This window comes from Anser cygnoides, chromosome 18 (assembly GCF_040182565.1).
Source record: "Anser cygnoides isolate HZ-2024a breed goose chromosome 18, Taihu_goose_T2T_genome, whole genome shotgun sequence".
Lineage (NCBI taxonomy): Eukaryota > Metazoa > Chordata > Aves > Anseriformes > Anatidae > Anser > Anser cygnoides.
Genome location: NC_089890.1, coordinates 9860910 through 9886940, shown reverse-complemented (window position 1 = coordinate 9886940; position 26031 = coordinate 9860910). Strand labels below are relative to the sequence as shown.

The following is a 26031-nucleotide window of genomic DNA, read 5'->3' as shown; positions in this document are numbered from 1 at the left end:
TGAAAGCAATTAATTGATTTGGATGTTTGTTACAAACCAGACACCCAATCAGAAGATCAGGAAGTAATAAAGTCAGGATTTGTTTCACTAGTAAACGACCCTAGAATGTTTCTTTTAACGATCCTTTTTCTTTGCATAGCATTACTACTTCAAGTCTACATATTTTAAAAGCAACTATTTCCAGACACTCCTCTCCTGAAAGTGTTCTTGAGGAGTATTTTTTTTTAATTTGAACACAGCTATTAAAGTTTGGGTAGCAAAGTATCAATCAGTTTGCCCCACATGACAAGTGAAAGACCTTGGAAAAGTAAAAACCCCTTTAGAATTTATTTGGGATACCCATATTAGGTTAAAAAAAATTATTGAGGTCTAATTTGTTGGATTACCAGGTTTTGAATGTTAACATCAACAATGGATTTTTAAAAGTACACAGAATGCGACGACTGAACAGGTAGATGAGGCAGAAATCTAGCACTTCAGTCTTCAATCATCATTGAAGCCCATGAAGGCAACATCTAGTATGTTGTTTTAATATACATATATTTAAGCAAAAACGCAGCTAACGTCAGCTTAATCTTGTTTTACACTGAGATTTCTACCTAAAAAAAAAGTAATTACTAAGAACTACAGGAAAAAAAAAGACAAGCTTTCTCAAAATAGGCACAGCTTACTCATGAAAATGCTCATTTCTCCTATGAAAAGTGAAGTTTAACAGAAGTTTAAATGAAGTTTAACAGAGATATATTATTACATAAAAAACTTTTCAGCCTGACATTTTATGAGAAATTTAATATTTTATATAAGGCAATTCTAATTATGTAAGATGTTTATCATCACTTTGAGACACTACATACATCACAACAGTCCTTTCATTTTTTGTCATGGGATCCCAACGCAACACTGAAGGAAGTCAACAAAGAACAGTGCATTTGCACTCAAAAAGTGTAGCAAGCTATAATTAATTGCTGTATCCTATTTTGGGGTGAAAGTTAAATGTAGATATCAGATATTCAGGCCATCTGACCTTCAATGCTATTATGTTTCTTGAAGTATTTGAAGCCTTTCAGGTGTGGAATGAAGTTGCACATAAGACCTGAGCTAGCAGTTAGCCAAAGGTGGCACTTACAAGCACAGCACAATTTTCAGCACATCTGATTTAGCTCCTCCAGTATTTTTCCACTTAATGAGTGAAGGTATTACTGTGTTAAAGAATTACTCACCCGATTAGGGACACCATCTGCTCCACTATATGTTTGCTGAATGTTATAATAACGAAAAGTTTCTGTAGGAAGGAAAACATCAGTTAGAGAAATGTTTGATCAAAGGGGAAGCAAAGACAATGGTGTACAACAATTTATGTTCCTTTCCAATCAAATTGCTTCTCCAGTGCTTACGGTTTTCCCTTCACTTTTCTGTTTTTCAGTACTCTTTTCAAAAATAGGCAGAAGAGAGGAAAGCTATTTACTTTATTATTCTATTTCCTCATAGATCTAATTTCTTGCAATGTTTTTGTAGCCTGTGTTACTAACCATTCGCATCCTCCCCAAACTTAAATTCCCAGAAGCTCAAGGTCACTTTACTCCGTCAACAATGTTTTAATGGAAAAACAGGCAGCACTGTGCAGAAAAATTCACATCCCATTACACAAACACACGGACTTAAAGATCACAGAGCTGAAAAAATGATAGCCCCCTTGTTCACTTGCTTCAGAGAGAAGCAACACAAAGAAATACCCAGTGAAGAACAAGTAAGAGCCATTGGGTACCTTTAGAGAAGACTAACTTCGGAGAAGGTAATCTAGTGCTTTAGAGAATGATAATTTGAAACACAATAATTTCAGTAGAAGACAGTTCTGTAACACATGGCTTATTTTCCATAAAATCCAAGTGTCTGTAATTTTACCTCTCCCTTCTCTTCTATCGTTTTTTTTTTTTGAATAGCTTTTGCTAATTCCTTGCATCACATTCAACAGCTTGTTTGTTTGCAAAGAGCGAGCAAGACTACGTCTTGATGTTCGTATACACACACAGAGTTCCCACAGTCTCCTTAAATGAATTTAAACATGATCCAATGAGAAGTGCATTCAATAGTATGGAAATAAGGGATGTGATAACAACTATACAAAATGATTTTGTGGTCCAGAGGAAGAGACCAGTTAAAAGCAGCTCCAGGATGGCCACTGCAGAGTCAGTTACTTCCTGTCTAGAGAAAGGTTTCATTAAAAACTTGTTCTGTGACTGTTACATTTCCTAAATTCCAAATTGCAGCAAGATCACTGCAAAAAAATCAAGACTATTGCACAAGAGTATACTTGAAATACAACATCACAGAAAACAGAATTCTAATAGCTAAACATGTTACAAAATACAATGATTTACCAACAGTGCAAGAGACTGGATTTTTTTTTAATCTTACATTTTATCTGGGTGTAGAACGTAGTGTTCCATAGCAAACAATCTCCTATCTAAACAAGGCAAATAAAGTTAAAGGAATATTATACAAATACTATTTCACTTTTCTATGTTGCCAGAGCAAATTCTAAGAGCACACAAGTTTAAAAGCAGAAAAATTCAGGGAACACAAAAGTAAGTGTTGAGAAAAAGTGTTGCTTTCATAGTAAGGGAAAAAATATTCAGATCTATTTGTTACCTTCTGTTTAAAGACTATGCAAAGTAAAATAACCATTTACCAAAAAAAAGGGAACAAAAAGGGGTGGGGATTGAAGTCTTGTTCAGGGCAAAAGGAAGAGTTTTTAAGTAGCTTGATGAGGGTACTAGACAATTTAATACTACTAAGCTTCTGCTATTTTAACATCGTGACAGCAAAGATCTCCAAGCAACAAACCTACAGGCACTGCAGAGTCCTATGAAGATCTTTTAAGAAAGCCCCAGCTGAAAGCTCAGTCTCTAACCATTACTATATCATGAATTATATCACTCTACTTGTACTAACCACACTGCCATCAACTAACAATCGTCAGGGTATCAATACTTTATCTTTTATTTGACAAAATGGTGACACATTTTAAAAGCAAGACTCAACAATTTTTTAAAGCTACTTGGGATGCTGATTGCCAAATTCAGAACATCCGGTAAGACTCTTGAGTTAGCAAGAAAAATCAAACAGGCCCTCTCTGAAATCAGGCCCTTTCATAATAACATGGATTGAATAGACCAAAAATCACTAACCACGCCTGAAAATTGCAGACGACACTCCCAAAAACATACCCTTGGACTGCCTTCTGCAGGGAGCAGGGCCTGGAAGGAGCACGGCTCTCTATACATTCAGCTGAGGGAGCATTTAAAAGTGCCGCTTAACTGGTAAAGGCTAGTTGCAGTGCTCTTTGAAACGAGTATTTGTTACCAAAAAGGCAAGTTCATTATGAGTACGAAGTCCTTTCAGTCTGGTAAAAACCGTAGGTAAATAACTTGGCTAACCACCAATTTCCTGAGTGGTGTAGGCAGCAAGCTCATTAGTTTGTAGCTATAAATTATTCAGTTGCCTCAGTTTTGAGTGAAGGAGCCTAGCAGATCCTTTATTGTAAATCCTCCGCACCAAATTAATTTCCATTACTTCAGGTCAGGAAAGGAGACTCCAGAATTCATTATGAAGTAACACAGTGTAACAGGCAAAAAAAAAAAAAAAAGAAAAGAGAAGAAAAGTCTTCAGCCCAGAGCCCTAAGGGAGCTGTAGCATCTACTTGCCTGGATGTGCATTTTAATTACTGCTTTCCCAATCAGGGTGGCACCAAAAAAGGTCCAGAACGGAACCAGAAAGTGTCCACATGTTATCCCGGCCAGGTCAAACAGAGGGTTTGGAATCTGTAAAGTGCAAGGGAAAAAAGCCCATGAATTGCAGTATTTAACTTAGAAGAACAGGAATACTACAGACTGAAAAATGTACATTTTCCCCTCCTTCAACTTAATCCAAAACTCTTGTGTTTTAATACTTACGAGAGTATTAAAGTTACACCACATAACTTAAGTCTCAGAGACTTAACGAGACAATGTCCCAGACAATTCCACTGACAGTCCCTCCTTACCCCTTGACTTTAAAAGAGCTAGCAAAGTTTTCCATGTGAAATGCACAGAAACCACAGTAAAGCCATTTTGAGTGATTTATCAAATTTTCTCACTGACAAGCACATCACTCCTGGAAGCCAGTGTTCAAAATTATCTCCAGTGATTTCCATCTGAGAAAGTACATTAAAAGCTGGCATTTATAGTCATATGTATCCAGTTTAAAAGCACTGATTAAATTTTATTAAGCATATGCATTTCATTTAAAATTAGAAGTTTTGTTTTTTTTTATTGTTAAATCCTTGGCTTGACATTTGGTATTGTGATACTATCTGTAAAATATTTTTGAAGTTAAACCAAGAAAGTATCCAAATCCTAACCTTTCACACCCAGTACAAGGGCCCACAGTCTGAATAAAGGAAACACACCCCGTGTGTTTACAGTAGCAGTGCATCACGCTAATATCCTGCAGCACTTGTGCTGGTTTGTTACACAAACAAACAGGGAGGGTAGATATTTAAGCCTATTAAAAAATAATAACTTTGACCGACTGAATGGAAATCTGAAATCTGCGAGAAAGCTTACGAGGGTTATACTTAGCTGTTATAGACTAGCAATTCAAATTTATGAGCACCCACAACACCACCTGCATAGGAAGAAATCTGAAACGGTCTCTAACCATGCCCCGAAACGGTCTCTAACCATGTCCCGCTGCAGCTAAAGTGATCCTGTACCTCTGACAGCTGTCTTCGGCATAGGTAAATTATTTACTTATGCCAGAGCCAGATAATTTTGCTCTTTTGAGCCAAGTCTGGTCTAGGTCTCCAGTAAGTTCTTTGTTGGTTGGTTTAGCTTTTTTTTTTTTTTCACAGCACATTTTAATTACTGCATTACTCTCACCACAGAGGGAGCAGCGTGCTTTAGGTACAGGTAACTGTGGATATCACCAACACATTAAACATAGCACAGTAAAAAATTACTTAACAAGTCCACATTAGGGTGTATCAGCAGGTCAGTGAGCTTTTCTCTTTGTTTGCTTAAAAAAAACAAGAACACCACACATGTGCAGCACTGAGAGCTGCCAGAAATGCCCAGAGACAGGAGGGCAAAGTCTCCCAAATCACAGCAAGGATCTCTTCCTCCCTCTGCTCCTTCCCCACGGCTGCCTTTACACAGGAATTAGGCTCAAGACAGTAATACAGTTTTCTTATTGCCACTGAACACTACATTCAGGTGATTTCACTGGATAGATTCACAAAGTTTTAAGTTCAATCTGAGTTTTCACGTTGCATTTAGAAGCCATCACTTGACAGACAGTACCATGCAGCTAGGACAGCCATTACATTGCCCCTTCACAAGCAAGTTCTCTTCCCTTTGGCTAGTCACAGAAATACTTCTAGCTAAGATACTGCTTAGAATCCAGAAGTAAGAGGGCAACGATAATGGGGGCGGGAAAGGAGACACCTTCTAGCACAAGGAGAAGCAGCAATGAGCAAGAAGAGCCCTGGAAAAGTCCAGAAGCTGGTGGGGAAACACACAAAGGCAAGCAGCACACATGTGGGGTGCCTTCCTCCTCTACAGGTGTAACAAAAAGGGACAGCTTTGAATCCCTGTGCTTGTTTCAGTGCCTCTCCCACACTACCTCACCCTTTTTACTGCTACTCTGCATTTATTCTGTAACCACATTTACAAATCCTCAGGTGCGCTGCGGTGGATCGGTGATTCCCCATCCCTCCCGACCCACGGCAACCTGTGTAAGCAACAGGAAGCTGGAGCTCAGAGCTCACTGAAGAACAGGGCACCAAGTCGGGAAGAAGTCAAGCAAATGCTTATATATTACTAAGCAGGAACTAGGAAGAGCTTACACATCACCTCTCACGTCTAACAACTCCTTTCTCACGTTCCCTACTAGCCCACATTTCACCTTGTCCAGCTACTCCAGTAACTCATCCCTGCCGTCCCGAAGCTGTTCTCATTACACAACAGACCAAACAGCCCGCGCTGCGGGCGACGTCTCACAAGATGGTGACTAGAGAACAATGAGTCAGAGCCAGCGAAGGAGCAGTCTCAGAGCTTACTGGACGGGAAGATTTAAAGAACAGCTTGTAACCTACGTCCCCACTCCAAACAATAAGACAGTTCAGAAGATTCGTAAACAGAGGTTGTGTGCCAGCAACTGCAATCAGCTTAATTCTTTCCAGCTAACACAGGTTACTTGCATTTGAGCAAATAGTTAACATTGTAATCTCTACAATTTAGGAAACTAAGAAGGACTCTAGACAAGTGTGGAATTAATACCTCATCAGCTGAGCAGCTGGCTAATGGTTGTGGTTATTCCAGAAGAATGGGATCATAGAGGACCTGCAATCCCCCCCCTTTGCTGTCATCACATCTCTGTGCATTTGTGTGTGGGAGGGAAGAGCAAGGCACATCATTCCTACCGGTTTTCATCAAGCTTCCAGGGAGAGGTTTAAACCTCAAACAGTTTGGTATTTTCATACTCCAAAAGAACAGTACTAACCTACTTAAAACACTAAAATAGCATCAGTGGAGATGCTCACGTCACATCTGTCTTAGAAAACAAAAGCCTACGAGTAGCCTGCAGTTCAGATAGCCATGACTAAAATGCTCTTCTGCATTCTGCTCTCCCTGGTTCCTAGTAACCCAACATCACCTCCTGAGCAGACGTAGAACTATTAGGGATGAATATCCTGGTCAGGCTTTGTACAGGTAGTTTTTCACTCTTCAATTCGTGTATATCTTTGAATCAGAACATGTCAAGCACTACAAGATACAGGGTACACACATCTGAAGAAATAATACAGCTCCAGCAGAGTCTAGAAGTTAACAACCTAGCTCTTGCTGTACCCTGCCAGGTAATAATCTGGGCTGGGAAAGTCACAAGAGGCTAGCTGTCAGGGGAGCTAGGGCATACAATCTGATCTGCCAAACACCCACTAACAGAGCAGTGAGCATCTGCCTCTGCTAGAGAAGACATGGCCTCAAACTAACGCCAGGAGCATACCTTGTCTGAAACAGAGCAATTCCTAAAACTGAAGGAGTTTCTAATGCTTCTATCTTTCAAAAAAAAAGCCACCCAAGAACTCAAGGGATCCTTCTCGCACAGTAGTGCGAGTAGTACTATTCTAAAGTCACTGTTTTTCAAGGAGAATAAGTGTCAGGAAGCCCACTAGTAAAGCTGATGGAAGGGATAACAACTGTTAGCTGTGCATTTATGCAGAATTCCCTAGGTTTGGTACTCATCTAGGACTGGAGTTTCTCCGTGCTATTGTACTTGCCAGTACCACAACCATCCCACATCCCTAAGCATCACAGAAAAAACAAACAAGATGTGAAGATTCATACGGACTCAAAGAAACCAACCCATAGTTCACAGCATTAACTTTGCTGCAGTACAATCTGTGATTACAAACCCCCCCGTTAGTGAGATGAACTTACTGAAGCGCAGGCCAAAATGCCGAAGAACCCAACTTTCTGCACCAGGTTCTGGACAGCCAGTTTAGCCCGGGAAGCAAAATCCTGCCAACCAGAAAACAAAGTCATTAATGAGGCAAAACCCCAAATGAACACACCTCAGAGAGTATGTGCTTGCAACATCCTCCGTGCTTTGGGATTTTCTGATCTGCAGTTGGACAAATTTTTGCAACAACAACAAAGTCAATTTGAGGTTCTGGGCTTAGAGGGAAGAAAGAGAAATTGACGATGCTTGGTGTGAAAATCTGACCACCCACACGTATCGAGTTTTTAGCTTTCCTTACAGATTTGGTTCTTCAAAACTCTGCAAGTGGCACTAAGTTCATTTTACTATGGAAACAGGTTTCTAGTACTTCTTTCCACATCTCTCTGAATTGCCAGTGCCACTATTACCTTATTCCTTAAACAAGGAGAAGGAATTAATTCCTTCAATACCATCTACAATGATACAAAGGTACTTTCTCAAAACACAAAGACAGAATACAATATCCCATTAGCTGTTTGCAAACCCAGGTTCTTTTTCAGAATAGCTAATTCTAGGTTCTCTCTAAAACAGGTCTGTAAAGTTCATTAAATCTGTAGAGTTAAACCTAGACTACCTGAAAAGAAACAAAGGTGGCTGATCATATAACATTCGAGCTATTCTCTATGAAGCTTTAAAAAGCAATTTTTAAAAATGATCAAAAATCTACTAATATGTAATGAAAACCTGATTTTCCAGGAACAATATTCAATGATTTGCATTTTGTACAAAACTGTTAAGATAAATTTAACAAGGAAATAACATTAATCAGTAATTAATGCAACTACAAGATAATCCAGAAGAATTCAACTTATGCAATTTTAACTTTGTTACAATTCTTTTGAAACCATCACTACTCCATACCAGTGCAAGTAAATTACAATTACTTCACATTCTTATTAAATTCTAATCTACAGAACTGACATAACTTTTTATGCCAGATTAAAAAAATCTGTGATAAGGCCATCTGCTATGATTTTACACTCTTTTCAAGTGGTAAGTGTTCACCATTTCAAAGCTTTAAAAATAGTTAAATTCTTTAATTAAAAACAATTATTATTAATATCAGAAGAATTATATTATTTATAACTCATATTTGAACCAAAAAAAAATACTGCAACTTAAAGAAAAAAGCCAAATAAATGAGACTTCCTACATCTTACATTGGGACATTTTAACTTCAGGAGAATACAAAAAGCTTTTGGAATATCCTCCAAGGGGCAAATTTGTTATCTTCAACCAGGAATAACAACTCGGGATTACATGATCCAACTCATGAATGTCTTATTGCAAAATGGAACGCAATGAAATATTTACACTGTGTCAAAAAGCAGTTCCTGATATTATTCTGTTTAACTTCCAGGATACGTGCAGTATGCATGAATAACCAAAACCTGCTCCGGGGGGGGCTGATACCGACCTCTTGAGCTTATGTTAGTACAAACAGGTCTAGGGGATGCCTGCCTGAGACAGAAAGCACATTTTTAATGCTTTTCAGTTAAGAGTGCATTTTTGCAAAAATTTTGTCATTTGTAACAAAAAATGATAGCTTAGCAGTGAACTACATCCAAAGATCTTGCAACATCAAGGGCAGTTCCTTCGCAAACTAAAATTCCCTCATCATTATTTTCAAGTTAGTAAATAAAACCACACAAGCTAATATACAAGCACAGATACAGGTCAGCAGCAATACACACGTTCAGTCTCACTGAGGATTTAGGACACGAACTGAAAAGGATGCGGGCTTCTGGAGTGTGATCACAGAGCTCTCAATAAAGGCAATTAAATGTGGCACACGAAGGGGGTAACAGGGATTCTAACTCCTAAGCAAGTGCAAAAGCAGAAATACTTTTTCAGTTTCTCTGCTATTTAGTTTAAAACGTTATGCTTCAGTATACTTTTTCAGTACCACTGTCCTTTCAATGGCAGATTTTTTTCTTTGCAAAGATGAACTGAAAACGCAGTGCCATCTCTGTAGGGATTTCATAAGATGTCTCCCCCGTACTAACAGGGCTGAATGTGACCATGAGAGTTTCAGTTCCTACTTTTTTCACCATTTCACAATGCTCATGGGGTTAGAACAACATTTGCACTTCTATAAGCCCATCTAAAAATTTTCACAGCTCTACAAATCTTCTAATAAAGTACATTTAAAACAATACAATCCAATTATTCAGATACATCCATGATATACTTCAAGGAAGTAGTTTCTGGTCTAATTTTAACATATTTACCCATTATCCTAAGGACTATATTGCTAGGACACTGTTGTATTAATGCTCACAGGCTGGAACTGGAAAGAAGCTCTCTCACAAGTTAACACTGGCAGTGCAGATGGTTTAATAAACTATTTATTATTACAATTATATATAGATTGTATTAACCTAGCATAAGCACAACACATTTTTCACCACATTTCTTAAAAATAAACAGCTTCCCTCACGAGATTTCTAGACTAGTGCAAAATCAAGGCTGCCTTAAAATTTTTATCTCCAGCAAAACATTTTCTGCTTTGAAACCAATAATGGAAGTGTTGAAAAAAGCCTAACAAATTTGTCTCAAAAAACATTGCAGACATTTTTCTCAACTTATGAATTAAATTTTCTTTTTTAAGTTTTTAACCCAGATTATTTCTTCAAGGATTTTTTTTTTTGCATTCACTATCTATTACGAAGTACTCCACAGAAAGCACAGCTACTGCACTTAAAATTTCAGTGAGGAACTTCAAATTTGTCTTCCTTTTTCAAACTTTCCAAATAAGCCAAAAGAGATAACTTTAGGATTTTTTTTTTTTATTTCCCATGATCTAATGTAATCACAGATACAAATAATTTGCATGGCAATATACACAGCAGGGTTACAACAGACATATATATATTTGTAGTCTCTACCCTTACTTTAATGTAAACGAGTTAAGAAATAGTTCTGTTTGGTTGCTTCCTTAAATTTCATTTGTCAAATCTTTGCAACATCTGCAATAATAAAAACCCTTAAAAGTTTCATTTCTCAGAGAATACAATCATCAGTTTCATAACTTTTACCTATTTCACAATATATTTTTTTTCTGTTTTAAATCCTGCATAGGGAATAATATTTTCTCTAATTTTTTAGAAATTAAAGCAAAACAACTTTCATAACTTACTGCTTTAAAAAAAAAAAATTAAAAGACATAAAAGTTCATCTACTTACAGGCAAAACATATTCCCCCAAAATTAAAGTATCTAGACTGGACTCGACTCTCAGCTAATATGATTCATTTGCTACAACATTTCAGGATACTTTTGCTCACTATGTTCCTTTCAAAGATGATTTGTTCTTTTTTTTTGGTTTGGAAATAGATTTCCTGTGACTGCTGCAATACAGGCAAAGGAAGGTTAAATGATTAAACATTACTTCATTGGGTTAATCATCAGATCTCAAGAACTGGAATGGAAATAAGAGGCATAAAAAGGTCAGTGCTGAAATACTGATTCACAAGTCTCAGCTGGCGGCTTGAGGAAGCTTGCTTCATATCTGCCTTTAGTAAAATGGCACATTTTATTGATAACAACATTTCATTACTGTGTTAGAGAAGCAAAAAACCTCTCCTAAACCTCCAAACCTAAAGGGATCAAGTAAAGAGAAATTACATGTTTTGCTGCTAAGTAAAGCTTACCACAATGTTCCTCCTTTAAATATGCATTGTGATACAGCTTCGAGTAGAGCCATAGTCCTCGAGTATGGACCGCTTACCCCCATAAAACAGTCCTGCTTCTGGAAAGAGTGAATGGACACTCTTGTTTTAGCTACAAGGCTTCACCCCATTGTTCTGTTTTATCTTGCTTCCATTTATAATTTAAATCTCTATTTCTTCTTTCTGCCTTCACTGTAAAATAAAATGCACAAGCTTTTCTGTATTTCAGTGATGACTGTTTCACTGGATTTAGTTAACAAGCTCTAGCAGAAAAACATAATTTTGATTCGTTTCCTTTTATAACACTGATAGAGGATCAGAACACAGAATGGTCACAATTTACTGTTCACAGAAGTTACTCCCTTGAAAGACTGTGCAGAGGGGCCTAGAACGATTATGCAATATAACAGCTTATTTTCTAACACGAAGTTGCAACCAGTTGTTAGGAGTACCAAGAAAGCTGTGAGTCCAACCAACCTTCCTTGACAACAGCTGTCAGCCTCTGAAAGAGGCAATCCGGAGTTTGATTTGAGGTCCAGAAGAACATCTCACTATCAATTTTTTTCTGCTATAAATACATTAAATACTTTACAAATATCTTGATAATCATGCTATATCCACCGATACACCAGTAAGAAGGAGGCCAGTAAGGATAGGGAAGTAGTATTATAAGAATGACACTAAAATCAATCACAATTTCACAGCCCATGTATTCTCTGCTAGTAAGAGCAGTGCCTTAACACAGGATTGGGGAAAATCAGCGATGCCAGTGTGAATGCAATTGCTGAAGTACGATATTAATTACCTTGCCTTAAGTGGCAGCCTTAAGAAGTCCAAAATAGATTTCTGGAAGGCTTGGGATGGGTTATGCAGGATTTGCTAGTCTAACAAAAAAATAAGATCATGAATTAACATCAAAACAATACCAAGACAGAGAAAGGGGGATCTGAAGTGAATGTGTTGCACCTTGATGGAACAGGTCCACCACAAACAATGAGAACAGCAAAGCTGCTGCAGAGAAAGGCATTTATCCTGGTGCCAGCAGACTCCCCTGATGCGAAGGCTCAACTTGCACGTGAGGAAGAAGTGGACAATCCCCCAGCATCTGAGCCTAATACATATTATGGATACAGTATTTTTCTTAGCAGAAATGAAGTTTAATTATACAAATAATCTTCAGAGGAGAACATTTTTCTCCAAAGATTGAAGACAACATGTGCAGCTACCGTCTCAGATTATTAAAATTATAAATTCCTTAACATTTAAAAAGCTGCCTACAAAGACAGTGCTCCTTTTTATGTAAAAATCCGAGTTATGTTAAAAATGAGCTGCACAATATTTTGTTTCTTCTGGCTTTCTATTACAACACAATGGAATCAAACACAACTTATGGGAGAATGACCATTTGTGGTTAGGGAATGAATTCTAGAATTTCAGAGGACTGGGAAGAGTTATTAACTCATTGAAATAACATATTAACTGCAGAAGAGCAGTTTTAAAGAAGGCAGATAGCTACCTATGGGCTGAGAGGTTACACCACACATCCCTGCTAAGAAAGCAGCAGCTCAGCAGCTATGTTTAATGATCAACACAGTGACCTGGAGTTAAGACGAAGGGAACAGAGACCAAGATACAGTTGATAGCCTGTGCCTACCGCTGCAAATAGCTCATTACTCAGTGACCAGAGAAACCATTCCATATGTCTCCTGCAAGACATCAAAGGTGACAGATCTGAGTAAGGCTCCAGTAAGCTGCCAAGAGGAATATTCTGACAGCGGTGCACAGCGGTACTGATCTCCCGCTCCCTCAGCTGCAGTGACTCTCAACATCTGAACGTGTCTGGGAAGGGCTGCGGTCCTGAACCTCCGCTCTAGCTTTCCTCAAAAATACGTCCAGGTTAATGCAAGTAAGGGGCAAACTGAAAAGGGGCTATTTCCATCTCGATACCTGGAGAGAAGAGGGTGTGAGAGGTAAGGTTTAAACTTAATTATCACTAGAAACTCTGGGGAAGAAAGGCCCTATACATTGGAAAATGAGCTGCCAAAACACAAAGTTAAAAAAAGTTTTCAAGAATTATTGAAAGCAGCAAAGGGAAGGTGGCAGAGCAAGCACTGAAGTTTGATAAAAGGTATTTATATATGGCAGGCACAGGACAGACATCCCATGGTAGGAGGAAGGGCTCAAATTCTAAGCTTGAGAAAATAAATAAAAATAAACTGTACTTCACAAGAAGACTTTTTTTCTGAGACACTGAATTCTGGACAAGGAATAGTGTAATGATATGGGTAAGTTACAAGAGAAACACATGTCCAAGTTGAAGATGAAAACAGTTTTAGAAAGTACAATATGAAATAGGATGAACAGCAATGAAACAGGGACCTTGACTTTGCAGGCTTTACTGAAGCACTATGGAAACACAAAGAGAGCAGTATCTACAAAACTTCTTCAAATCTTTGATATAGGCACTTTAATGACTTAAAGTTAATGAGATTTCAAAGCATTATTCAGAATAATTGTATGCAAGGATGAGTAGGTACTATATACAAATCCCAAGGGAAACAAACACACAGGTGAATTCCTCTACTAGCCTTTCCTAGGACAAGGACACTGAATACACACTGTTGAAGGAAATACACAGATCTACTTCCACATCCGTTTGTCTTCAAATTCTTGAGGATGTTTGGATGTTAAGAGGGTGACGTTGCCATCAGTGGCAGTTTGAAGGAAGAGGAAGAATGACATTTGCCTTATCATGTGTGTCCTATAGAGCAGTAGCCTTTTACCACATCCACTGCCACCTCTCCGCTCCAATCCTCATGCCAGGTCTGTGCAGTAGCATGAAGCTACACGTCCCCTGTGACACTTCAGTTTTGTAGTGGTCCATGAAAGCATGAAATAAAAAATCTGTTCTTCCTTTTTATGCTGAAGAGCTACTTTCTATTGGCATCTTGTAGGAGATACAGCAGCAAGTAGATCCTGGAACCCTTTTTATGGAAGCCAGTTGTCAGTTTAGCATGTCAGGGAGGTGGCAAAGCCATTAGGACAGTCCAGCTTTAGTACAGAACACCCGGACAGGTTGTGCCATCTCCAGCCATGGAGGTTTTCAAGACCAGACTTGATAATGCCCGAGGAACCTGACCTTATCTCATAGCTGACCCTGCTCGGAGCAAAATTTGGACTAAGACTGCCTAAGGTCCCTTTCAGGATGAATTCTTCCGTGATTCCAGAACGAGATAGGAGCAGCCACCTCCAGAGAGAAGAATGAAGCAGAAGAACATCCTATCGCTCCGGTTCCCACACATCACACGTTGACCTCTGCAGCCTTTGCTTCTACAGTTGAAAGTGTGTGCTGGCAGTGCCTCCACCAACGTACTGGCTGCCTAAAATACCACTGCAGCTGCACAGTGAGCGCTCATTTATCTCAAGGCTGCAACTGCAATTAGCTGTAAGGCTGCAACTGCAATTAGCTGTTGTGGCCACAGGTCTGCCAAGCTAGTTACAGTGCCATGATGTGTACAGCACCATGCTAGGATGTTGTCAATTTTTTTTTTTATTTAAGTTATAAAATCCTATTTTTGGGGGGGTTTAAGATTCAGGCTTTGCAAAAAAGGATACAAGATGGCTAGAATTAAGCAAGTTACTTTACTTCAGCCATCGTCATCAAGAAAGGAAGCAACTTTTGATAACCAGACAAGCAGATCGACCTTTCCAATCCCTTACAAAGCAAAGCTGAAGTCACTCAAGTCACTAAAAAAACCTATACTCTTCCCCCATAAGGAATTTAGAAATAAATCAAGGAAACAAGCCCATGCACAGAAAAAAAAAAACACTTGTGTAATAAAAGCAAGCACTTCTATACACAGCTGACAAATCCTTTTGCACTTGCAAGTCTTCCTACTCAGCAGATGTGCAGAGCTAAGCATACCTCTCGCTCATTCGCCCTGGGAAGTAGCTGAGGTTCCCAGACAGCTCAGAGAAGTGGTCTGCATACCAGACTCTTGTACAACACAGATATTTAAACAGTGTCTGAAGCAGGAAAAAAAAAGTTGCTGTTTTCTTATGATACCATAATTAATTTCTATCAGTTATTGAAGGCTCTCCCTGAAAAAATATTTTTGAAGCAGCTTATCTGACCCCAACGTTTGATTGAAAATCAGAAAATTAAGAACCCAATCTTAAATTTTTTCTTTCTTCTTTGAAATATTTCTAGGCCAACTGTGTTCCAGGAGCTACTTTTCCAGCACTGTAATACAGCTGCCTATCTGTCCAAATAGTTTTAAAAAAATGTATATAACCATGAAATTATAGAAATTGTGACTAACTTGAATGTTTCAGAAGAGCCCTATGCAGAGATGTGACAGGAACACCCCAACTAGAAAATATGCAGACAACTAATTTTATTTTTCCCCCCTTAGATCCGAATCTCCCATAAAGCCTCACCGAAGCTGTAGAGGTTTATTGAGTAGCTGCTGCTTTTTCTGTATGGATCACAAAGCTGAGAAAAGCCCATAGGACTATGAAAGAGTGAAACAGAACTGTCCAGGACCAGTTTGTTCCCTTAGAAAGTTGTATCAACCACTGTCAAGCCAGGGGGAACAGAACGTGCAAACCCAACGGCAGAGTGCTTCTCCACACTCCACAGCTGCAGTACAAAAGCAGCGTGCAAGACTTCCAATAAGCTTGGTGATAATCTTTATTAAAATGTTAATTTCTACTGCAAAGTGAGGTAGTTGTTGCTGTAGAAACTCCTCTAACAGCCTCAAACCAAGTGAAAATATTACCAAGTAATCCAGATTTCTTCAGTGGTTTGACTGTTACTGATTTATGTACTTTCACACTAAATATTAAAGAGACAGAGGGCCCTGTAAATGAGTTTTAGCTAACGGAGGTATCACAAAGAACAGCTCAGAGAAGAACGTGGAAAAAAAAATCATCTCTAGATTACCATTAGCAAACCCTCCTTGCTGTTTTTTCCTTATCTGTAAGCAGGTGTGCAAATGAATAGAACAATGCAGGCACAAGACTGCCCTATTTTCTTGCCAGTGTCCAAAGAAATCCAGCAAGGAGGTGGCTTACACATTTGTTACTCATAGCTCCTATTGTCTACCCTGTGCCTATCTTAACTCTTTGCTACCCCTTTTCTGAGGAAGTTCCTGGTAACAACAGTTCCCTTATTTAAAGCTTTCATTGACCCGTTCCAAAGGTTATCTCAACTCACTGATTTTGGTGAACAATTTAAAATAAAGCCAACGCTTGCTATACTCACAGTCTATTATATTTTCCGTGAAAAACATCACATTTTGCTATTAGCTTACTACTACCAGTCTGCTATCTCACTCTCGAGCTATAGCATTTGTACAAAGTTTCTGGAGTGAAGCTTCAAGCTTTGATTAGTTTTGAGTTTACATTTAATTATGGGCCAAGATAAAAGCGGGGAGAGACCTCCCGTACGTGTATTAACAAAAGCACGCAGCGAAAGGCAGGAACGCCCGGTGTGCAGACAAGCCTCCTGGTGGCCACCCATCAGGCAGCCTAGACCAAGCACCAATCTCCTCCTTGTACGGCACAATTAATAAAGAGAGGAAGCTGATGAGGAAAGGGGGGTGACTGGAAGAATGAGCAAGAAAAATTATGAACGGAATTTGATGTTGGGTTTGAACAAGTTATTTCTGGGAAAGAAAAAAAAGAAGTCGATGTTTTCCAGTTATTGTATGCAACTTTACCACTTCCATTTTTATCATAACTACTTTATAAAAGCCTGCTTGTGGTCTGCTTTAACTTCTTTTTTCTTCTAAAGAATACCCTTAAAACTTTTTGATTTAACCAGCCAGCAGCCAGGGAATCCTTTTCAGGCAGCAACTTACCAGATACTAATTGTTAGTTTAATCATGGGAGAGATCCATTTTTTAATTTGGCGATCTTACTTTACGCTGCTAATTAAGTAACATTTTGCTTATTAGACGAACCTAATCATTCCATTTCAGTGAAGTCACAGTGTCGTGTCAGAACACAGTGCTGGGTTCTCCCAGTAACCATGGCTGGGTGTGGTAGCCTACTTTGTTCTGCTTCTGCAAAGAGAAACCCCGCATTAGGACATGGAAAAGCAATCCAGCTCAAGGCACAAGACCTTTCAGAAATGCTGGAAAGATGGGTTTAGCATGTGTCTAACTGTCACTATCGCAAAGTTCATCAGTTTAACTCCTTGCAGACAAGAAGCCGACTCTCGGAGCAGGAAGTTGTTCGGTGGAACTCCTGACGCAATGCAAACCGAAGCAGTTGCAGCTTAGTTTAATACAAACCCTCTTGAGTCCACGTTGACAAATTCTTTAACAAGCCCTGTGGTTACAGGGAAGCTGGTTTCAGTCTGAGTCACTCCTGTTCAAACAGTTTACTGGAAATGGAGGGGAGGGGGAATTTTCAGAGAAGTCATGTGATGGCCAGACAAACCACAACCAGTAAAGGTTCAGTGGAGTCAAAAACAGGTCCCAGCAACAACCGGCATTCAGTGTGCAGATGGCACTCAATCATTTACAACCGAGCCCTGCTGCATCTCAGCAATTCTATGGATTTAACCCTTTTTCACGTTTGTATTCCTTCAAAGGCAGGACGCAGTTTGGGAAGTAAACAACGGCAGCGACTGATAGTAACACAGGCAACTAGAAAATATTTTTACATGGGGATTTGGCTGCAGCAATACTGCACAGAAGCAAAGCCTAATGTGCAAATCATTAGTTCTTCAAAATATGCTACTTAATGAATCCAAACACTTCCAGTCATTAAGGCTTAGATATACAGCAGTGATATCGGTATGTTTCTCCTCTTAGCAAAGCGCACCATGACACTGCACGGGCGCATGCATTACGCATTCCCGCTAAGTACCTCGAGGGAAGCTGGCATCAAGCTTCATTTTCACCAGAAACCTCCGTCAGCTTTAAGTGCTTCAGCACGACGGGGAAAAGAGGAGAGCACTTCACAACCAGCAACTCTTAAACGGTCAAAAAGCAACAGCCCTGCACGTGTGCGTGGAGACATAGAGCTGCGCGGAGCTGTGCTAGCACTGTGTTATTACCAATGTGCTGCCCCAGCACTAAGGAGCAGATTCACTTCCCCTAATTGCAAGGTTGGTTTGAACGGCTGCGCTGGAGATACTCCTCCTGCTCCAAGGGCAGCTTTGATACAAGTCACCATTGCTCTGGAGTTTGACTGGAAGAGAGTTAAGAGCAACTGAACGCCATTTTAAACGTGTATAATTCCTAAATACTGTCTTAAGTGTTAAGAAATCGGGCCAAGTTGCTCTGTTTCTATAGCATGCTGGGCTCTGCATTGTGTGGAGCTTGGAGAAAAAAAAAAAAGAGCCCTGCTTGTAAACCGCACTCCTTCTCCAGGGCAAAGTCACCCGATTTTAACAAGAGCAGCCACGAGGCAAGAGAAGCTCCGGAGCTCACTTTATGTAACCAGGACGGGCTCGCCAGCATGCACAGAGACACACAGAAAGGAGAAGTGAGTGTTCCTTTAAAATGAGGGGCTTTCTCTGAAGTATGCTAATGGAAAGTCCGAGGCTGACTTACACATCATCTGGAGGCTAATGAGTTTTCTCAAAACCTCGCTCAAGGAGACAGGTCACTTAGATGTGCAATTTATGACACAAAATCCATCAATAGACTCTTTAAAGTAAATAATATTTTACTCCGTGCAATTTTGAATGGGGCATTAAAACTTTAAACCGTTTAATCCTTTTAAGTTCCTTTTTTTCCTATTGTTTTTTGAACTGCCAAGCTAGCAAGCGCATTCCCCCCTTACAGATCATTCAGGCTGGATGTTAAATTCATAGTCTATTCTCACCATGGAAGATTCTCATCTGTTTCTCAAAATTACCATTGTTTTTGAGAAACAGCAGCAACAAGCTTTCTAAACAAAACACACGCACGCAAAAACGTCAAGCCATTTGGCTTTGCCTTGTAGGCATAGAGCAGCTCAGCAGAAGTAGAAGGGGAAGCTATTCTTCAAAATCTAACACACCCAATTTCATGCCTTTCAAAAAAGGCTGGATGAAAGGAGACCTTTATACTGAAAGAAGGCTTCTGTCATTTGATGTCAAACATTTGCGGTAGTCTCCATGGCATGAGACACTTGTCACATCCCCCATTTTCCTAAGCATAAGGCTTAAACTTGGGGAATGGGAGAAGCTGATGGAGGTAATAACGACTGGTATTAAGCAATTTAAAAGTAGACTTCATAACAGTTCATGAAGTTGCAATTCCAGGACAAACAGTGATAAACTATGCTTAAAATTGGGATTTACTCAAGGTCATAGGAAAAGGCAGGCCTGTCTCCCACAGACATCTAGCAAAAACAGGATTTAAGCCAAAAGCAGAAAGGAAGTCATATTAGCAAGTGGAAAAAACAGAACTGTCAGTTTTATGAGTGCAATACAATTTAATCAGATTGTCAAAGCCTCATGTTAAGAGAATTTTATAGAAATGAAACCACAAGTGTAGTTTTAGAAGAATTTTTTTCTGGTTATTCATCCACAAAACAACATGTTTTGATCCAAATTCAATTGCCAAGAAAATAAAATCAAAAGTACTGGTAAATAACACCATCATTTTCCTTAACTCATTACACAATGCCATTTATTTACTAAGGGCAGTCAATGCAGCTAGCTATATTTTGGCCTGTCCTGACAAAATGCTCTCTAGCAAAAAATTTTCTTTTTCTGCCCAAGAATCTTAATCTTACTGTGCGTTCTGGAAAGCAGCTCTGGCTGCTCTCAGAACTTTACATGCATATAATTTGCTGGGAGAGTTTCAGTAAACAGAGATAGCATTTCAGCACTCGAGCCATGTGTTTGACTTTTTTTTTTTTGCAGCTAGGGATTACTTTGCAAAGCAAAGACTGACAGTAGGGTAAAGACCAAAGCAGATTTTTTTTTTTGCCACTGTATCTTTAAAGAAATAGAAGAGTTTACTACTTATAATAGCAGAAAAAAAAAAACTTTGGAACTTTTTAGTAGAGGGAGGCTCTCATAAAACACAGGGATTCGTGTTAGTATTACTAGATTGCACTCGGTATTTCCAAAAGCTTCATCCATGATTTGAGGGAGCATGGGGGTAGCAGGAAGAAGTATTTATTTGTATCAAGGAAGTACCCAAGACAACTGTGAGTAGTAAATAGCTTCTGCTGTTTGTATAATGACAGTCTCATGACCTGTTTCTACCTAGTGGTTTTGACAGACAAAATATCCGGATAAGAAGGAATAATACAGCAAAGAAAATCAGTGGCAAGAAGTTTGAAAAAAAAAAAACACATTATATTTCTTTTAAGTCATTATTAATAGCTTCTGAAGAAGATGCAAACTCCTTACCTGAATGAAAAATTATCACCTGTAACATCTGACTCACGTACAGCATCAGTTGCAAACTATGCTGTAACACAAGCAGTATTTAATCTATCACGAAAATAAGTTACAAGAGTAACAAAAAGGGATTCAGAGCAGTTTGGCTGCATTTTCACACCAGTAAAAATATGCTCCCTTAGGCTGACGAATGGGTCATGCACTGGCCCTTGAGGCTGTTAGTGGCAAGGCAGACAAATATCATCCTGGGGGGATAAACTGACTGAAAATCATCTGGGCCAGGGAGGTTTTAAATGCAGCTATTCCACAATCGTAGTTGTTATAGCACCTCCTCTATCACTGATCTGTTAGCCTACTTTCTCCCTACCTTTACTGTGCTGTTTTAGAAACTCTAAATAAAAGCAGTATTTGTAGCAAATACTTTGGCTGCACTACTGTATGTGCTTCAACAAGCTCCGTTCTCATCCTCCTGCTGCCAGAGGTATCTCTACCCGGTAGAGAATCTTCTTCCACCCCTGGGAAGTCCCTTGCGAATTTGCACCAACGGATTTTTGGCCCATTCCCATTTAATTGGAATGGTTATTTACTCCATCTAGTTGTTCTGTGTTTTATTAATTCTGTTGTTTTGCACTGTTCTTACTTGTGCAGTCTCTGCATGTTCCAGCATCTCCTCAAATTCCTGGTACTCTTCATCATCAGGTTCAGCACCAGAGAGTCGGGCCGCCCTCGCCATAAAATATGGAGGTAGCTCTCCAATTGCTGTGCCAGCACCCTGGGAAAAGAATAATCCCGATTTATTTTTTTGTTTGCTCTTAAATAGGAAACATGTGATACACACAAGCCCTTAGACATTTCAAAAGATTAGAAGCCAGAGATATGTGCTGTGTTATTCCAGAAGAACTGCGGAGACCAGCTGCCTTGAGATGGTTGTTTTTATCCACCAGGACAGATTCCTCCTGATCTCACATACAAAGCCGTTGCTTTGAGACCCCACTTTCCTCCTTCCCTAGCTTAGGGAAATGCAGCTTCTCTCAAGGCAGACTACAGCAGCAGGCCAGCGGTTCCCAAGCTGTGGCCTGCAAGGTCAAACTACGAGATCTGTGCATCCCTGGGGCCCCGCGAAGTGGCGTGCTGCCCAGCGGCAGCGCAGCTCGGCGGCCCGGGACGTGCAGCAGGGAGGCTGCAGCCCCGTCACTGTGCTGCGGCCGGAGCCAGAGCCAGGCAGGCTGCAGCCTGCTGCCTGCCCCGGTCCCTGACTCAGCAGAGCGCTGCCATCTCACCCCGCCGCACGATGCCAGACACATTTGCCGATGCCAGACACATTTGCCGGCATGTGACAGCCCTTGCTCCTGCACGGCCCTCGGAATAATCTGGGAACTCCTCCCCTGTGCCGTCATGCAGTTTACAAAGTCATGAGACTTTGTGCGAGTGTTTATTAGAAAACAGGCTCGGGTTTTACTGCCGCTACGAGCAAGGAAAATAAGGTTAAGCAAAGCTTGAGCTCGAGTTTCCTCTTTCCTTAAGATGGAATAAAGAAAGCCAAGAGAAGCGGAGATGAAAGCATGGCTCCTTTCTCACCACATGAGAATTATATTTGTTTTCTCAGGACATCAAATGACTCATTTCAGTCTTGTGGGTCAATGCATCATTAACCAAAGAAAAAAAGAATAGGAAAGAGACAACTAAGATTGAACATATGGATAAACATAGGCTGATGAAACAGGAACTTGGATTAAACTCAGAATAGTTTAAATATAGGACAGGTAATAGCACAATAGTTGGGCAGCTCATTGGAAAAGTGCTAAAACTTAGCAGCATGCAGATGGCTTTTCTTTCTTAGGGTCAATAGTAACAAACGCTTTTCTATTCCTTTGAAGCTATGTAAAAGCTTTTCAATTTCCTTTGTTCTCGCTCTAGATGCAGCTGCATGCAAGGGAGAATTCCAGCTGCTGTGGATATTCCAAATCAACAGGTTGTGGTTTTAAATACCGCTGTTCTCTGCAGTTACCCAAACTGTTAAAGTCGCAGTTTGAGCATATAAAGTACACAGCCTCACTTGTTTACGCCTTGTTTTCCACTGAAGAAAAAAAACTTAAACGAGCACAACAAGCTGAACTTCATTAATCTGCCGGTTTCTGGCACAAGGGAAGATAAGCCTGCAAACAGTAGCAACAACGTTTCAGAAAAATTAACTTGAGGTTATGTTCTCAGGGTGATGCAAGAACAAAAAGTCACATTGCTTCTCCAGGCTCTGCCAATTCGCCTTGGCTTCATTTTGTTAACCGAGGAAGAGGTTCGCATGCGTGTACTGGACATGAACTTTCTTTAAATTGGATAAGTCACATGCTCATTACAAAACATTTCAGAAGTGCAGCAAAATCATATGATTTCATGTCTGCCTGAGATAGGTTCCTTAAGTGCATTAAAAAAAAGAAGCAAGCAATTAAGGGATACAAACCAGTAACTATTTAACTTCTTTTTGTAACATTAGTTCTCTATTTTCACAATTTAACATTGAATGCAATTTTACTAACAACATATCAAAAAGGTAATTGCTGATCAAAATTCTTTTACACAAGTATATTCAGAAAAGGAAACTGGGCAATTACTCCACTAGAAAGAGTCTTTTAAACAGATTTTCATCCTGGCCAGGACACAGAATGCCTGTTCTGCTAATCCTGAGCAATTAAACAATTTTATTCTTTCCCCTCATTTCTTGTAAAAAAAGAGAAAGAAAGAAAAAAAGCTGCAACACATTAAAAATGTATGGCACTATTGAATTCCTTGTCCCTGTGGGATGGAAGGCTGTGAAAACTGGCATACACCTAGCAGATTGTTTTTGAGAGTCCTTCTGCAGGCCAGGACTCGTGGAGCCGATTTTTATAGTGATTTAAAAAAGCATCATTTTCATTTCACCTAATAATTCCTTAGATACGGTGATATTTAATCCCAGTAACACTTATTATCTGCAGAAATGGCTATCACTGACATGCAGGGGACTAGTAATGATTTTAATCTCTGGAAAAAGCTGTACCTGGTTTAAGTTGGCTGAAACAGCTGCTGATGTTTTTGTGATCTGAATCAAATCCCTTGTGCAGATAAATCCCTGCACTCAAGCCTTGCAGGATATCTAGCCTGGACAGCTTTATAGTCAGAGGCCTGCAGAGTCCCCAGTGGGACCGTCCTGCTTTCAACATTTTACATGAAAACTTGTATTCCTACCACCCTCCTGTCTCCCTCCAAACAATCAAGCAGATCGGCCAGGTTTCACTTTGGAGCCTTTCAACATTATTTCACTTTACAAGTCTAAAAGAAACAGGCTCTTGGTGCAAGCACATCTGTACACATCCAGTAATTCCTTTTCTTTCCAATTACCCAGCATTTATCATAAATTCAGATTTTAGATCCAATTAAAAGTTGCTGGTTTCATTAAAAAAAAAATGTTGCGAGTTCATTCAATCATACCCAGATCAGGAATTATACTTACTATTCCTGATTTCACTTTAAAAGGTGAAAAGCCATTCAATTCAAAAATTTTTAGTAAGGTTCTGAGTTGAAAAAAAAAATAATAAAATAGCTTGCTTTGTTTTCTGGAAGTCACTGTTACTTTCCAGCTAAGTAGAATTTGTTTTTAAGAGAGACAGAACTGAGAGTAATTTTCTTCAACAGCTTCCATAAAACGTGAACTGGAATTAGGACAAAAGAAACATATTGGAAGAAGCAGCAGCAGTTGCCAACTTGATTTGGCTTACAGGAAATTAGCAAGCAATGTTTATGTACTCATGAAACATTCCAAGAAAGCATAACATTACACTAGACACCACTGGTAGACAGAGGATGCTCCCAAGGGAAAATCTCATGGAGACAGAGTTCAGTGAAAAGGTAGCTGACAGTGAATTTGAAGGCGAGAAGAAAGAAAGGCGGGGAAGAGGGGGATGCAAAACGTTCTGGCATGGTCCTATTTCCTTGTCCTTTCCCTAGCCTGAACCAAGAAATGCTGCTCACATGAGACTGAAGATACCATTTGTTCTCCAGCCTGGCTGCTCAGAAGGACGCAAGATTTCAGTGTTTGCAGCTCTACTCACTCATTTCTAAACTAGTTAATTCTCCTCATAGTTCAGTTATTTTAAATGCTGAAGATTAAGCAATGCATGTTTACCCCGAGTTACATTTTTATTTTGCAACCCTAGAAACGTAATTGTAAATGCCATTTTTATTACTCTAGTCTTCATTAAACAAACTTAAGCAGAAGGGAACCAGCAGCAAAATAAAAAAGGAAAAAAGCTTATATTTATGGTCTTATAAGTACTTGTACTTCCCGCTACTTATCAAGCATTCAGGCAAATCTGTCCACTCATTTGAGAGACTGAAATTTAAAACATACTTTGCTTCTTGAGAGGGCTGTAACTCCACTTTCTCCATTGTTATTTTGACATTGGTACTGCTGTATGCTACTTCAGTCTATAATGTGTACAACCTAAATGTAACTTTTTTAGGTAGCAAAACTGCTGATAATTGTAAAAGCTGTTAGTGACTGAAGTTGCCTCAAGATATCTTTTCATGTCATTGGAAGGTATTTGGGAATACCAGGGCAGACATCAGATACTGTGTATTTTCAGAATTTCCTCTCTGTACATTTGAACTGGAAAACCAAAAATCTAATAATTAAATCAGAACAGGAAGCCAGTAGTAAAATAAAGTTAATTTGGCATGCAGTTCACAGCAGATGCATCTGTATAAACTGCAATTCCAAATCACCTACCCATAATGAAAAAAACAACTGACCAAAATCCTCCAAAAATCAAGCTGTTAAAAAAAAAAAAAGCTGCAAAAGGAATGAAAGGAAAACAGAAAGGAAGTTCTGATGACAGCATTTCCTAAGACCTTGATTCACTTAAAAACTAACCTGCTTTTCCTGTTTGAAGCAAAGAGTTTGCCATGATGGGAATAGACAGAGAAACAAAAATAATATACAAAATTTGGTGACATAGCACTATATTTAATCTATTTTATTGATGCAACCCAGAAAAACGTCTCAGCTATGATATTAGGGTCTGAGTCCTTTATAGGAATAACTGCGAATTCACTCAAGTTATAGGCTCAAAATTAGTGAAATTTATTGCTCAACTGCATTCAGTGTAAGATCTGACAGCTGCAAGACCACTTCCAATGCAGATACCCTCTCTAAAACTTACCTTTTGCATCAACAGCTTTGAAGCACAGAAGTATTTTCTGCTATAATGTAGAAAAAGAGTCAACACCACAGCTGACAAAAGACAGTCTTGTAATAACCTATTACTTTAATAGGAGATTAATACTACAGGGGATTAATACCATACAGCAAGTACAGAGAAGGCTGATCAGGAGGAAAGTAACTATTTATGTTGCAGATATGTTACTGTTGGCAGTGTAAGCCATCATTATTTTGCTCAATTCAGCGATTTTTGTGTATTGCTGAACACAGAAA

The 26031-nt window shown here is 39.3% G+C and overlaps 1 protein-coding gene across 4 annotated transcripts in view; it reads right to left on the bottom strand.

Annotated features, from left to right (window-relative positions):
* VMP1 (vacuole membrane protein 1) overlaps window positions 1-26031 on the bottom strand; it is a 67702-nt gene that overhangs the window by 14241 nt on the left and 27430 nt on the right. For all 4 annotated transcript variants that reach the window (XM_048074188.2, XM_013198049.3, XM_048074189.2 and 1 more), the window contains 4 exons: window positions 21205-21336; window positions 7479-7559; window positions 3705-3821; window positions 1221-1282 (listed from right to left, as the gene is read on the bottom strand). In XM_048074188.2, coding sequence (XP_047930145.1) covers window positions 1221-1282; window positions 3705-3821; window positions 7479-7559; window positions 21205-21336 — 392 coding nt within the window. The remainder of the gene's footprint in view (window positions 1-1220; window positions 1283-3704; window positions 3822-7478; window positions 7560-21204; window positions 21337-26031) is intronic.